The sequence below is a fragment of the Parasteatoda tepidariorum genome, chromosome 6 (genome assembly GCF_982258835.1).
Source record: "Parasteatoda tepidariorum strain Cologne lab strain chromosome 6, Ptep-v5.0, whole genome shotgun sequence".
Classification (NCBI taxonomy): domain Eukaryota; kingdom Metazoa; phylum Arthropoda; class Arachnida; order Araneae; family Theridiidae; genus Parasteatoda; species Parasteatoda tepidariorum.
Window position 1 is genome coordinate 95371578 of NC_141760.1, and position 14685 is coordinate 95386262.

At 26.8% G+C, this 14685-nt stretch overlaps 1 protein-coding gene across 1 annotated transcript in view; it reads left to right on the plus strand.

The window, feature by feature from the left end:
• The window catches only part of LOC107455425 (uncharacterized), a 58211-nt gene that overhangs the window by 4166 nt on the left and 39360 nt on the right, over positions 1–14685 (plus strand). The window contains exons 5-11 of the mRNA XM_087166201.1: positions 2398–2577; positions 5003–5135; positions 6882–7064; positions 8041–8292; positions 10357–10504; positions 11407–11501; positions 13173–13346. Of these exons, the coding sequence (XP_087022327.1) occupies positions 2398–2577; positions 5003–5135; positions 6882–7064; positions 8041–8292; positions 10357–10504; positions 11407–11501; positions 13173–13346 (1165 nt within the window). The remainder of the gene's footprint in view (positions 1–2397; positions 2578–5002; positions 5136–6881; positions 7065–8040; positions 8293–10356; positions 10505–11406; positions 11502–13172; positions 13347–14685) is intronic.

A 14685-nucleotide genomic window follows, 5' to 3' on the forward strand; every position in this document is an offset into this window, starting at 1 on the left:
CTAAAATTAAAAATTTCTAATTAATGGATGCTTTTTTATAAAAAAAGTTTTAAATCAAGTTTATGATCTAGCTTTGTATGTTTGTGGCTACTGAGAATCTGATTGTTGTTACTAGTGTTAATGCATATTCATCATGTCTAAAATTAAAAATTTCTAATTAATGGATATTTTATATGAAAAAAAGCTTTAATTCAAGTTTATGATCTAGCTTTGTATGTTTGTGGCTAATAAGAATCTGATTGTTGTTACTAGTGTTAATGCATATTCATTATGTCTAAAATTAAAAATTTCCAATTAATGGATGTTTTATATAAAAAAAGTTTTAATTCAAGTTTATGATCTAGCTTTGTATGTTTGTGGCTAATGAGAATCTGATTGTTGTTACTAGTGTTAATGCATATTCCTCATGTCTAAAATTAAAAATTTCTAATTGATGTATGTTTTATATAAATAAAAGTTTTAATTCAAGTTTATGATCTAGCTTTGTATGTTTGTGGCTAATGAGAATCTGATTGTTGTTATTAGTGTTAATGCAAATTCCTCATGTCTAAAATTAAAAATTTCTAATTAATGAATATTTTATCTAAAAAAAAGTTTTAATTCAAGTTGATGATCTAGCTTTGTATGTTTGTGGCTAATGAGAATCTGATTGTTGTTATTAGTGTTAATGCACATTCATTATGTCTAAAATTAAGAATTTCTAATTAATGGATGTTTTATATAAAAAAAAGTTTTAATTCAAGTTTGTGATCTCGCTTTGTATGTTTGTAGCTAATGAGAATCTGATTGTTGTTACTAGTGTTAATGCATATTCATCATGTCTAAAATTAAAAATTTCTAATTAATGGATGTTTTATGTATAAAAAAAGTTTTAATTCAAGTTCATGATCTAGCTTTGTTTGTTTGTGGCTAATGAGAATCTGATTGTTGTTGCTAGTGTTAATGCATATTCATCATGTCTAAAATTAAAAATTTCTAATTAATGGATATTTTATGTAAAAAAAAGTTTTAATTGAAGTTTATGATCTAGCTTTGTATGTTTGTGGCTAATGATAATCTGATTGTTGTTACTAGTGTTAATGCATATTCATCATGTCTAAAATTAAGAATTTCTAATTAATGGATGTTTTATATAAAAAATAGTTTTAATTCAAGTTTATGATCTAGCTTTGTATGTTTGTGGCTAATGAGAATCTGATTGTTGTTACTAGTGTTAATGCATATTCATCATGTCTAAAATTAGGAATTTCTAATTAATGGATGTTTTATATAAAAAAAAGTTTTAATTCAAGTTCATGATCTAGCTTTGTATATTTGTGGCTAATGAGAATCTGATTGTTGTTGCTAGTGTTAATGCATATTCATCATGTCTAAAATTAAAAATTTCTAATTAATGGATATTTTATGTAAAAAAAAGTTTTAATTGAAGTTTATGATCTAGCTTTGCATGTTTGTGGCTAATGATAATCTGATTGTTGTTACTAGTGTTAATGCATATTCATCATGTCTAAAATTAAGAATTTCTAATTAATGGATGTTTTATATAAAAAATAGTTTTAATTCAAGTTCATGATCTAGCTTTGTATGTTTGTGGCTAATGAGAATCTGATTGTTGTTACTAGTGTTAATGCATATTCATCATGTCTAAAATTAAGAATTTCTAATTAATGGATGTTTTATATAAAAAAAAGTTTTAATTCAAGTTTAGGATCTAGCTTTGTATGTTTGTGGCTAATGAGAATCTGATTGTTGTTACTAGTGTTAATGCATATTCCTCATGTCTAAAATTAAAAATTTCTAATTGATGTATGTTTTATATAAAAAAAAGTTTTAATTCAAGTTTATGATCTAGCTTTGTATGTTTGTAGCTAGTGAGAATCTGATTGTTGTTACTAGTGTTAATGCATATTCATCATGTCTAAAATTAAGAATTTCTAATTAATAGATGTTTTATATAAAAAAAAGTTTTAATTCAAGTTTAGGATCTAGCTTTGTATGTTTGTAGCTAATGAGAATCTGATTGTTATTACTAGTGTTAATGCATATTCCTCATGTCTAAAATTAAAAATTTCTAATTGATGTATGTTTTATATAAAAAAAAGTTTTAATTCAAGTTCATGATCTAGCTTTGTATATTTGTGGCTAATGAGAATCTGTTTGTTGTTACTAGTGTTAATGCATATTCATCATGTCTAAAATTAAAAATTTCTTATTAATGGATATTTTGTTTAAAAAAAAGTTTTAATTCATGTTCATGATCTAGCTTTGTATGTTGGTTAGCTAATAAGAAGCTGATTGTTGTTACTAGTGTTAATTCTTTCAAACAATGTGTGATTAAAAAAAATCTTTTATTTTTTGTTTGTAAAAAATTATAAATTTCTTTTTTATCCTTCCTAGTCCTGATGGTGAAATCTTAATATCAATAAGTGAAGATCCAGAAAATAAGATTTTTATATGGCTTTGGGAACAAGAATATTTGATATATGACACACCTGTAAATGAATTAAGAATTTACAATTTGCATTTTTCAACTGCTGATTCTAGTATTTTCTTCACTTCTGGGAAAGGACTTATAAAGTATGTTATTCTACTTCTTTGTTTCCTTGTTAAAATAAATGCCAAATTAATGTTTATTGTAATTAATGTCTTATAATTCTGCTTTAGAGATTAAATAAAAAGTGATTTATTAAGCTTGTGAACAATTTAAGCCAACCAATATATGTTAGATTTAGAAACTAAATAAAAAAATATATATGTTTTGAAATGAGATTCTTCTTAATGCCTCTTCTTAAGGGTTGATATTTCGTCCTTTAAGCATCGTGTATAGTGATTTTCTGGGAAAAAAAATCCCCCACCAAATTATTTACTTTCAACTGGCCCTGCAGTTAGAAATTCATTATACTTGCTTTACTTTTCATGGAACAAATTACTTTCAGTTATGTTAAATATTTTTTTAAAGCTGCAAATCAAATGGCTTGGAGTCATAGTGACTCAGGGGATAGAACATTTGCCTCCCAATGAGGTGCCCCAAGTTCGAATTCCGGCTGTGGCTGATTTTGAAATTACGAGATAAACACTTGTTTTTTTGTGAGGAGGGATTATCTTTAAATTGATTAATTATTACCAAACTTATTGTTTTGTTTGGTGATTAAATTTAGCAAAATTTTTAATTACCTTGTAAAATGTAATTAATCTTAGTGTAATTAATTATATTACAACCAACATTCATTCTAAGCTGTACTCCTCTGCTGGCAGGAACAAGATTTTGTAAAGCTACTTACAAAGCCTCAAGATTCACACTCATTTTTTGAATGTTAATATTGAAGGAATAGGGTTGTTTTTAATTTTTACAAATACAAAATAGTCTGAGTGGAAGTATTATTTTGCTATTTAAAAATTTCTCTATAGACTAGTTTTTTAATGCATTCCACAGTTTGTTCCCTAGCAAAAGTGCTCTTAGCTGCTGAGGTTGTAAATACAGTCAAACCCCGCTATAGTGAACATGGTTTATAGTGAACTCCCAGATATAGTGAACGAAATGTTCGCTCCTGTACCTTGCTATACACGAATATTATTTTTTGTGGATATAATGAACCAAAAGAGGAGAGGAAGTTGGATATATTTTTAGCTTTTTTCTGTCTTCGACTGATTTTTCTTCTTAATGTTTTGGTAATTTTGAAATTTCTACGTAAAATACATATACCGGTTTTCAAAACCATCTATTAAGTGTAATGTAGCCATAAGCTTTTTTTCTTGTTTGTTTTTTCTATTTCAGTTTCCCATCTCTAAATAAAAGTCATCCCTAAATTTTTTGTACGCAAGACGAAGAGTAATAAAAATTAAAAATTAGCACATTTTTTGTTACAACATATTGTTTTTTATTCATTTTTGTATTTCTTTTTATTGGTCATTTATTTAAATAATGTGTAATAAAAGGGAGCAGTTTGGAAAAATTAGTTAAAATTGTTTGCAGTGCGGATATAGTGAACTCCCGGTTATAGCGAACAGATATTTCGGTCCCTTTGAAGGTTCACTATAGCGGGGTTTGACTGTATTAAATTTTTCCGCAATTAAGCTTGAAAATATACAAAAAGGGGAAAAAATAGAAATAAAACTACATTTTGTTAGTTAAAGTACTTGCAGTATTAAAGTCATTATAATTGTGAGATCTGAAGAAAAGTCAAAGGGAGGAGATGTCTATCTATTATATAGATTAGAGTGAGTTAAATAAATAATTATTTTTACTATAAGTTAAATAAATAAAAAAAAGCTAACGAATTGAAAATTTTGCACCCAACTATTTCTTTTCCTGTAAGGCTAAAAAATAAAATTATCAAAAATATTGATTTCAGTGTTTGAAAAGAGGTAACTTATAGAGTGTGAGGGAAACGTTTAATTTGGCATTTGTATTTTAATATTGATGCCAATAACAGTACAGAAAATGATCTCCATAACTTTGCAAAACTATTTAAAAGTAACTATATCAACATGTAGAAAATTTTTACTGGCTGGCAACCCTATTTCTTCATCATTATTTTTCAATATCATTTTAATTTTCCTTCATTGTTCTGAAATAACAATTAGCTATTACCTCCCATTGAATATAACATTTTATGTTTCATAAAGAACCGACCAGCTTGTGTTAGGGGTCAGGGAACTTGCCATGCATCTGAAAGGTTCTGGGTTCAAAACCCGGACAAGGCATGGACATTCTCTGTACTATCTGTCCTTAGTGGGGGAGCAACGCACCTAATATGGTGCCCTTGGATAAGTGGCCAACAAATCTGTCCTTCAGATGACAGTATGACGTAAGTTATTCCCCTGGAAGGCATTGAAAAAAAAAAATGCTTCATGAAAATCTATTTTTTGCAAATAAAAAAACAAGGATAATCTCATTGTGGGATCAAACTTTTTGTAGATTGACATTGTAGCATAATTTTAAAATGTTCCTTTTACGTCATATATTTAAAATTTTCTTTTCTTATGTTGTCAATTTTTGCAGGTTATGGTCTTTCTCTTGTGTAAGAGATGAACGTGACGATATTATTGAATTGCAACTTAATCAAGCTTTTGAGTTTACAAGTTCTAATAAGGAACAAATAATTTATTGCACCGTTTCACTGCCAGAGAACAATGTAAACATAACTTATTTTTTTTAAAAAAAATCACCTATGATAAACTACATTTTATGAACAATTTTTTCTAAAACTATGGTTTTTGTACCTTATACTTGAAATATTCAATTATGTTTAGTTTTTCAGCTTAATAGTTAGCTTTTTAATAGTTGTTGTTGTGAGAAAGATTTAAATTTAATTGTTTTCCTCATGGTAATGTTAATGTTTCTTTTAAATATATGGACTACAAACATTTGATAGTTGTTATTAATATTCAATTTTCTCAAAATTTTCATTTTTTTAAAATAATGAATACATTAAATACAATAACAGTAACATCGAGAAAACTGAGGAGTTTTTCTTTAGTCATCTTTGTTTACTTGTGTAAAGAGTCAATTTTTGTCTTTTAGTTGAAACTTTCTATGTAGTGAAAATAAAGATATTTTAAATTGTTTAAATCCCAACTTTTACTGTCATTAATCTTAAAAATATCATAGGTGAGTTAATATCTTGCCCATAAATTTTTTAGTTATAAATATAATCTGCTAAACAGAAATATAAATGTTTTTACTTACAATTAATGACTTCATTTAAAAAAAAATTGCAGACTGTTAAGATTTAATGGCAAAGACATGATTCCTTGTTTTAGCCTCTCATGTGACAACTTAAGCAATATATACATCAAAAATATATTTTATAACTATGTTTCGGTGCTTAAAATGTTATAGTAGTAGATATTTTTGCGCTTTTAAATTTGTACTTTTAAATTTTGGTACTTTTAAAATTCTTAAACTTTTTTTAAGGCTCTGAGCAAGTTATTTCAATTTTTGTGGTTGGTTCTTAGTTTTGTTTCTTACTGAATTCACTACAAAGAACAACTTTAAGCAGTAATAGGATGCCACTGAATGATAAACTCAAAAGATGAAAATTTGCTTATTAATGTTTTTTGGTAGGAATGACACATTATGTAGAAATAATGTGTTAATTGCAAACCACATTTTTGTTGAATCACCTCTTTCTACATTTTTGTTTTTAGCAGTTACATCTTAAACTTATAAGGATAGTTCTAACAATGGATATTTTATTTTAACAGAAAGAAAAGTTTTATACTCAAGACAATTTTCAAAATTTATAATGTTTATTTTATAGTATACATTTATATCAAATGATATTTGAAATTCTGGTAAAATCATTAGAAAATTAATTTTTTACTGTGTACTTACAAATAAAAGAAATAAAAAATATTTTAAAGCAAATGCAAATAGAAAATTGTCAACATCATTTTATAATTTAAAATTCATTTTATAATTTAAAAATCATTTTATTTATTAATTATAACTAATTTTTAATCATTTTATTTTATAATTTAAAAGTTGTTAAAATATGAAATGTATTTATAAATTTTTTTAAAGTTATTATAATTTTAAATGCGAAAATTGTGTTAACTTCTCAATAAAAACATAGCATACAGCTCGTATTTTTATCAAAACTTATTTTTAAAATTTTTCTCTAACTTGCATCATAAAGATATAAATATATGTATAATAATTATAAACTTTTATGACCATTGTTTTAGATTTGTATTTATTATCAAATAAATTTTTGTGCAATATTATAATATAATGTATGCATTACTGCCTCATGTTGAATTAGAAATGTTTTTTAAATGCATTCTATTTATTTTGATTTGATGAATCAATGCTTTTCTTCATGAATATGAATTACCTTTCTTTTGTTAAGATTTTGGTATTTTATTTTATTTTGTAGTTTGTATCTGGTGTGGAAGATGGATATCTCTATTTTTTCCACGGTAATGTAGATACTGAGGATGTTACAAACTGCAAAACTATTGGAATGAAAAACTCTTTGCCATGCCATAATGGAAGAATTAACAGTATTATTAACCATCAGGATCTCATAATTACTTTTGGATCTGATGGTTTCGTTAAGGTGAGTATGTGTCCTGAAATCAAGTGAAAAACTACAAATTAAATCATGTCTAAAACTTTGTTTTATGAAGGAAAAAAACAGTAAACTGTAAAGATGCTATGTAATATGTCAGGAAACTATTGAAATCTAAAATCATAAAAAAAATAGTATTCTTGTATTTATTGAAATCTCTGTTGAAACTATACAAATTAATTAAGTATCTAAACACTTTTTTTTCTAGTGTGTTTTTTATGCTTCTGAAACAATACTTTTGAGTAAACATAAAAAATTATATTACATTCTAAACTTTTCATGAATGATGCGGTTGATAATATTTAAAAGATAAAAGATCTTCTTTGAACAGAAAATGTATTCTACCTCCTCTATGTTAAATTATAGGCCATTACATGAAACTGATTTCTTCATTTATTAAGGAACTAAATAGTATTTTTGAACATTTTTTGTTTCATTCTATTCATCGGGATGTGTTTTATTTAGCCTACTTACCAAATTTTAAGTCTTAAGGTTCTATATATATTTAAAACTTGCAACTTTGAAGAACTTTAAAGTTTGAAACCTAATTGTTGAAAATATTTTTAATACTTACAATCATAAAATCAAGCATTTAATTACTAAGTTTTATTTAACACATTTCAATAAATAAAATAATAAAGTTTTTTTTAAATATGAAGAAATCAGGTTTATATAATTGTTCTATCCTAACATGGAAGAGTTCCTGTTTAATTTTGAAGAGGACCTTTAAAAAAATAATGTCAAATTGTGATGCGATTTTCAAATTATTAATAAAAAAGGCTGTGGGTAATGTAGGTGTATACATTTAATGTAAATAAGGATATTAAGTGCTGTAGAATATGTTATTTTTTAGGTGTGTTAAGAAATCAATTAAATTCATAATTAACTAGTGAAAAAAATACTATATGTGAAGATTATTATAGTATTTTGTAAACAAAAATTAAATGTATTTTATTTAATCTAGTTTTGGAAGTATAGTGACTTTTTTAAAGTTGGAGAGAGTGAGGAAGATTCAGAGGAGTCATCATCTTCAGAAGGTTCTGACAGTTCAAGCAAATCAGATACTGTCAGTACTGAGTCTGAAAAAGAGCTCATTCACAAGCCATTAAACTATTTATCATTAAATCCAGTAAAAAGTATTTCCCTTTCTGAAAAATCAAATCTAATGCATGCTGTTCTTGTTTCTAAAGATGCTACAACATACATTTTAATTCAGGTATGCTTGGATTGATATAGTATTATTTCATTTGATTATGTTACAACTGTAAAACTCTGAAAAAAAAAGGTTATGATTATAAAATAACATTTATTTAAGAAATTATTTAATACATTTTTCTACATGCTTTAACTTTGAGTTTTTATAGTTTTCTTAAAATTTAGTAATTTCCTTCGCAATTCAGACCATCTAATGATAAAATTAATTTATAATTTAAGTGATTTTGATAATATTAATGAATTAAGTGTGTAATAAATATGAAATATAATATAAAATATTATATAACAAATACAAAATATAATTTATATCAGCAGACAATTTTGCAATGCAATCAGTCAATAAAAAATTCACAGAGATAAAAAGTAAGATAAATTAAAATGTACTGCACCTCATTCATATTAGCTTTTATTTCTATTGTAAAAGAGATGTTTTTTTTAAAACTTTATCTTTATTAAAAAAATACCCTGAAAAAGGTAATAAATCTTATTCTAAAACACTTAAGGTCTGGTTTCTTAGGACAAGCACCTTATCTGGGCGTCAGCGGGACGTCAACGTCACGCTGACGCCAACAAAATACTGGTTTGTTAGCTCAAGGCCTGGTTTCTTAGAACTAGCGCCTTATCTGGGCGTCAGCGGAAAGTTGACGCAGATCTGACGCCAAAAAAATACTTTTTTGTTAGCTCAGCATGAGCAATCGGTCCAACGCAGACATTATCTCTCATTGCGCATGCGTTAATAACGTAAACAAATATTTATTTTGAATTTGTATTGATTTTGTTATTGTCGACCAGTGTTTTTGAGAACAAATAATGACTTTGTCCAAGAAAAAACACATTATAGCTGAGCTAAATGAAGAGTGCTATGTTTAATGAAGAAGCTATGTTTAATGTCAAAATCAAAATCTTGGCTGATTTCAATGTGCTGTTGGATGTTGTGCGCCATTGCCACTGTGGTTAGCGTCACGTTGTAATCCAACTGCAGTTGAGTTGGACGGTAATTGTAGTTCAAGATGAGCGTACGATGACGTATACTATTAAACTCACAAATGGACCAATCAGAGGTTAGCGCTGATTTCCAGCTGACGGCGTCCTGTCCTAAGAAACCAGGCCTTTTAACAAATACAGACGAATTTTAAATTTTTACGTTTTGATAAAATATAAGCAAATGCTTTTTCCTTAAATATTGTATTGATTTGCTTAATGCTGCTAGGTATAGTAATCAAAATTAATTTTGTGTTTTCATGTCTAAGGATGTTGATTGAATTAAAATGAGTTTAGTTTAATTAAAATTTATAATATTTAAATAATAAATGAATTCTTTAAATCAACATTCTAAAAAAGTCCTAACATTTTGGGAAAGTGATGAACTAAAATTTTCAAAGTCCACCCCATCCTCCAAATCTGTATAATGCAGGTAATCATTATTTTTTTACTACAGTTCGATTTGAAAGTTAATGAGAATATTTCTTAATTTTTTTTTTAAATTTATAAACTCCGAATATGAATTTAATCTGCTCTTGTCTTAGTGTTCATACTCTTGGTTAATTTAATATTAAAAAAAAAAAAAAAAAGACTTGGTGGTTGGGGTCAACTTTTTATTGCTAATTGCAATTGGTACCATCTTTCACTTCAAAACCATTTGATTGTCATTTTATGGCTTTATTGTTGAGATTTGTGACATTAAAAATATGTCAAATTTAATTAATGTTGTACAATTTAATAAGACTATAATAAAATATATACCCAAATAATCTCAATGTTTCCAAACATATAATTTAGAACTTTTTTCCATTAAGCTCTTCATTTGTGAATGTTTTAAGCTTATTGAAGGTACTTAAAAACTTCAGTTACATTTTGGTATCTTTGTGAACTTATTTTAACTAATATGTATTTGACATGCCTTGATATAGCTTATTAGCATAGCGAATTCAATAATCAGCTTTAATGTATTCTCTATTGATGCTGTAATACTTTTTTTTTTTTTTTTTAAATTTGGTTCTTTCTTTCTACTTTTATTTATATTTTAAAATAATTTTTAAAGTAATATAATTTTTTTTCCATGCAGGATCTTTGTGGCAAGCTTTGGAAGTTGAATGTTCCTGATGATTTATCAGAAATATCACCATCACTGTTAATTTATGGCTTTGGGCTAAATTTAAGTGGCATGGCCATGTGTCCAGTATACCCTCTGTTAGCTGCTACTTCAGAATTAGGTATATTTGTTTGTAGAAAATGCAAGTTAAAAACATTTATTGGATATGTCCTTTTAATGAGGAATATTTTTTGAAGTTGATGTTTATTTAAATATTGTCATATTGTAATAGATTTTGAAAACATCCAATTTATTTATATATCTATCTGTTGAATCGATTTAAATGTTTTCATGTGAATTTTATTTCGTAAGAAGCCGCAATACAAAATTACATCTTTGCATCTTATCTGAATAAAAAAACATAAAGGGCAAAAAGAAAAAAAAAGATTTAATGCCATATTTATTAATGGTAAAAATTGGGTAAACTTGAATTTTGATTGCATTTTAAACAAACAAGTCTCAAAGTTTTTTTTACAATTTACTTTTACTGTAATTCAATCTCATTGAAATTCAGCTCTTATTTTTTTTAAATAATATTATAGCATATTTATTAAGAACTTCCAAAGTATCAAAGTTAGTTCAGGTTTTAAATTTTTATATGTTCTTTTCTAATTACTGTCATTAATTTATGTAATTATGGACAGTTCTTTTCCAAATTCCGTTTTTTAAGACAGCTATGCATATTATTAGCTTTTAATAATTTTTAGATATTTTGACTTGAACTTTACTCTGCCGATCAGAAAGGAATATGAATTTTCAAATGATTCAATAATGAAATAGAATCATATGGTCTTAAAGCTAAGTGTCTTGTATATTATTTTAAACTTGTATTACATGACATAATCATTCAACTATAGCTGCTATTAATGTTACCGATAGTCCCATTTATTTAAAATTCTTATTATGAAGAGAAAACTAATATTTTTAGTTTTTAAGTGTACTGAAATTATCTTTAATTATTTAAAAATCTTTAATTTGTTATTTAAATATAAATGATTCACTATCATTTTTTAATTTATGTAGGTCATATAGTAATCTTTGAGTGTACCAAAAATGATATACTGTTGACTGATCATTTTAATAGTTCATGTACTCAAATAATATGGCCTGATAAAAAGGTATTGATGTTTTTATGATTCATGGATATAAACTTTTGTTAACTATATTGTGACAGTTTTCGTAAGTCAATAGAGATTTTAAGTTTCCTTATCTGTTATTTTCTAAAATTTAAATGAAATATATCATTGTCTCCTTAAAGAGAACTGCTGTAATGAAAAATTAAATTTGCTTCTATGAAAAATTTAATATAATTTGATATATTGAAAATTCTTCGATCTTATTTTGAGTTTTATATATTAGAGTTATTATTAGTCCCGCACTATTTTACTATTTTAGTTCTGCTGTGGACTAATAGTTTAAAACATGGTTAACAGTGGAACACCAAAGTCAAGCATGTCAGTGTGAGGCTGGGTAATTAGTCTACGAAGGAACCAAGGCTGTGTGGTATTGGTCCTCATTAATATCCCATTCTGCAGCTCTAGTGCGACGTAATTAAACTACAACTATATTAGATTTGTTTTTAATTTCAATTTTTTTTATAGTTTGGTTTTATTCAAAACTATTGATTTTATTCAAAACTCAATATTTATTTTTATTCAAAGGAAGATATCTAATAATAATGATAAAATGTTTTACTAATGCTTAAATGTTTGAATGCTAACTAATGCTTAAAATGTTTACTAATAATGCTCATAATTATAAAGTTTCTTTCTAAAAAATTTAATTTCACCCAATAAATAATTTTCTTTGATATTTTGTTTAATAATGGAAGAAAAAATTTTGAATTCTAAGGTATAAAAGTTTTTGCATGATTTTAAAGATTATAGTTTCATATAATCAAATACAAAATTTGAGCACAGTCAGTGGAGAGTAGTGACTGCTTTATCAAATTTTAAAAGAGTCATACATTTAAAATATGATTTCTTGAGAACCATTTGACCAAATTTTCTCAAAGTTAGTATTTTGTCATATATTATTTTAGCATCACAAGCATTTTTTTCCCTCTCTGATGAGCGAGAAAAGAAACTTTTGAATATAATTCTGAAGTAAAGAAAAAAATCTTTCAAATATTTCTGCAACAAAAAAAAAAACCCCCAAAGTTTTTTACTTCCCAAAGGAAAAATCTTTCTACAAGAATTCAGTAACGTTCTACGACAATGTGGCCGCGTCGCCATGATTCTGCCACAGGGGTGCCAAGCATTCAAATTCGTTGATAAAAAGTATATTTATTCAGATAAAGTATATTTTTTATTATAATTTCGTTATTTAAAATATTGTCTGTACTAAGTAATTAGCATGTTTGGAGCTAGGCCCTTGATCAAGAGTCTTGGTGTGTGAAAATTCAATCATTGGATTAAGAGTTATTAAGTTTGTTTTTTTGTTTTGCACACTGATATATAATTACAACATACATTATAATGTGTGAATAATTGTATACACTAATGTAATGAAAAAGTGGGTTGGAAAGGAATTGATAAAGTATAAATATGTTTAGCAGTCATGGTAGTCATTAGTCAAAATAATTATAAATACAGAGGTCAAGAATTAAAGTCAGATCTTGTGATAATATAATAAAACAAAATTTGTGTATTATAAATAATTTTTTTAAAATTTTTTAATGACAGTCTGCAAAGTTTAACTTTTCTCTTAATTAACAATGTATTTACAAATTGACAATTGTTTGTAGATGGGACAATGTATTTATTAATTGACTGTTTTATTGTGTATAGTTGGATGGCATTGGAGCATCACTCATCCTTGGATTTGAAGATGGTACAATACGTTGGCTCACCATTGTTGGTTCTGAAAGCAAAAGATTAGAAGCGAAAGCCATTTCAAAACCTCATTCAGATGCAATTAAGTCTCTCAGTTATAACAGCACACATTCCATACTTGTCTCTCAGGTAAGCAATTTAATTCTATTTGCCACTCTGTAGATCTATCTAGTACAGGAAATCTATGTAGTAGGAAATCTACAGATTTACAATCTTAAGGCTGTGATAGCCTGGTCGGTAGGGCGCTGGGCCCATGTCTGAGAGTTCGTGGGTTCAAATCCCGCCGGCCGAAGACTCCCCGTGCAGTAAAGTGACTGATGCATGTTAAATCTGTTGAGTCGTAAAAGTGCTCTATGTTCCCATAACAAATCAATACCTCTGGGGGTACTGGATTGGAGATCGATCGTTCTCTGATTCAGGTCAAAATTACGATCTATGGATGAATGAATGGATGTATGAATGGGTCCGCCCTATAAACGGGTGTGATGTATGGTGTGGCAGAAGTCGAATTCTTCGCCTTAGATGGCGCCACTGAAAAACGAGAAACGCACATTCTGCCTTAAATTTGCTCGGTTTCACCAAGCAGGCTTGCCCGTGTGGCAAGTGGCATTAGAAACAACAACAACACAATCTACATATAGACAAAAGCAATGAAAGAATTTTTGTGTAGATATGAAGTCTAAGCTCTTAAAATTCAACTAATTTATAGATTGAAAAATGGAGAATGGCAATGATTTAATCGTCTAAGTATTAAGCATCTTAGCTAGTTTGTTTTATTTTTTTTTGTTTTGCACTTTTTTTTAAATCGAATTATTAGATTTTTGTGACGAAAATTCCGTGTCAATTGTTCAGAGATGTACGATTTCTTGATGTTTATATTAATAATTTACTGTAACACATTCTTGTAAATAAGGCAAAGTTCTCCTTAAAAATGATGATGGTGAGAATGCTTCCTTTTTTTAGGAGAAAAATATTTTAGTGATTAAATGTATTTTATTCATCAGTATAATCAGTTAGAGTTTGATCTCAAGAGAATGATTTCTGTATTTGTGTCTTAAACAAATAATAATCGTCTTATTGTTATGTGCGTTTTCACTGGACAGAAAAATTGCATAAATATCATTAATGAAAAAAGGACTAGATATCTTCGGCTATAGCTGTCATCAATATAAAATTAAGTAAGTTTATGATGGTATTTATCTTTAAATGATTTATTTGTCTATTATTAATCCTTACTTCTCTGTAATATTTATTTAGCATTCCTTCTTAATATTGTTCTCTGTAATTATTGTAACTTTGATTTTATTTATTATTCAAAATTAAAGGCTTAGAACTAAAAGTGTTGTTTTTTATAATATTATACAGTAATTGCGTGATATTGCATTATTTTCCAACATTTTGTGATAAAGATGTATAGTTACTGTTTTGCAATGATTACATTCTAAATAAGCTACTATTATTTTTTAAT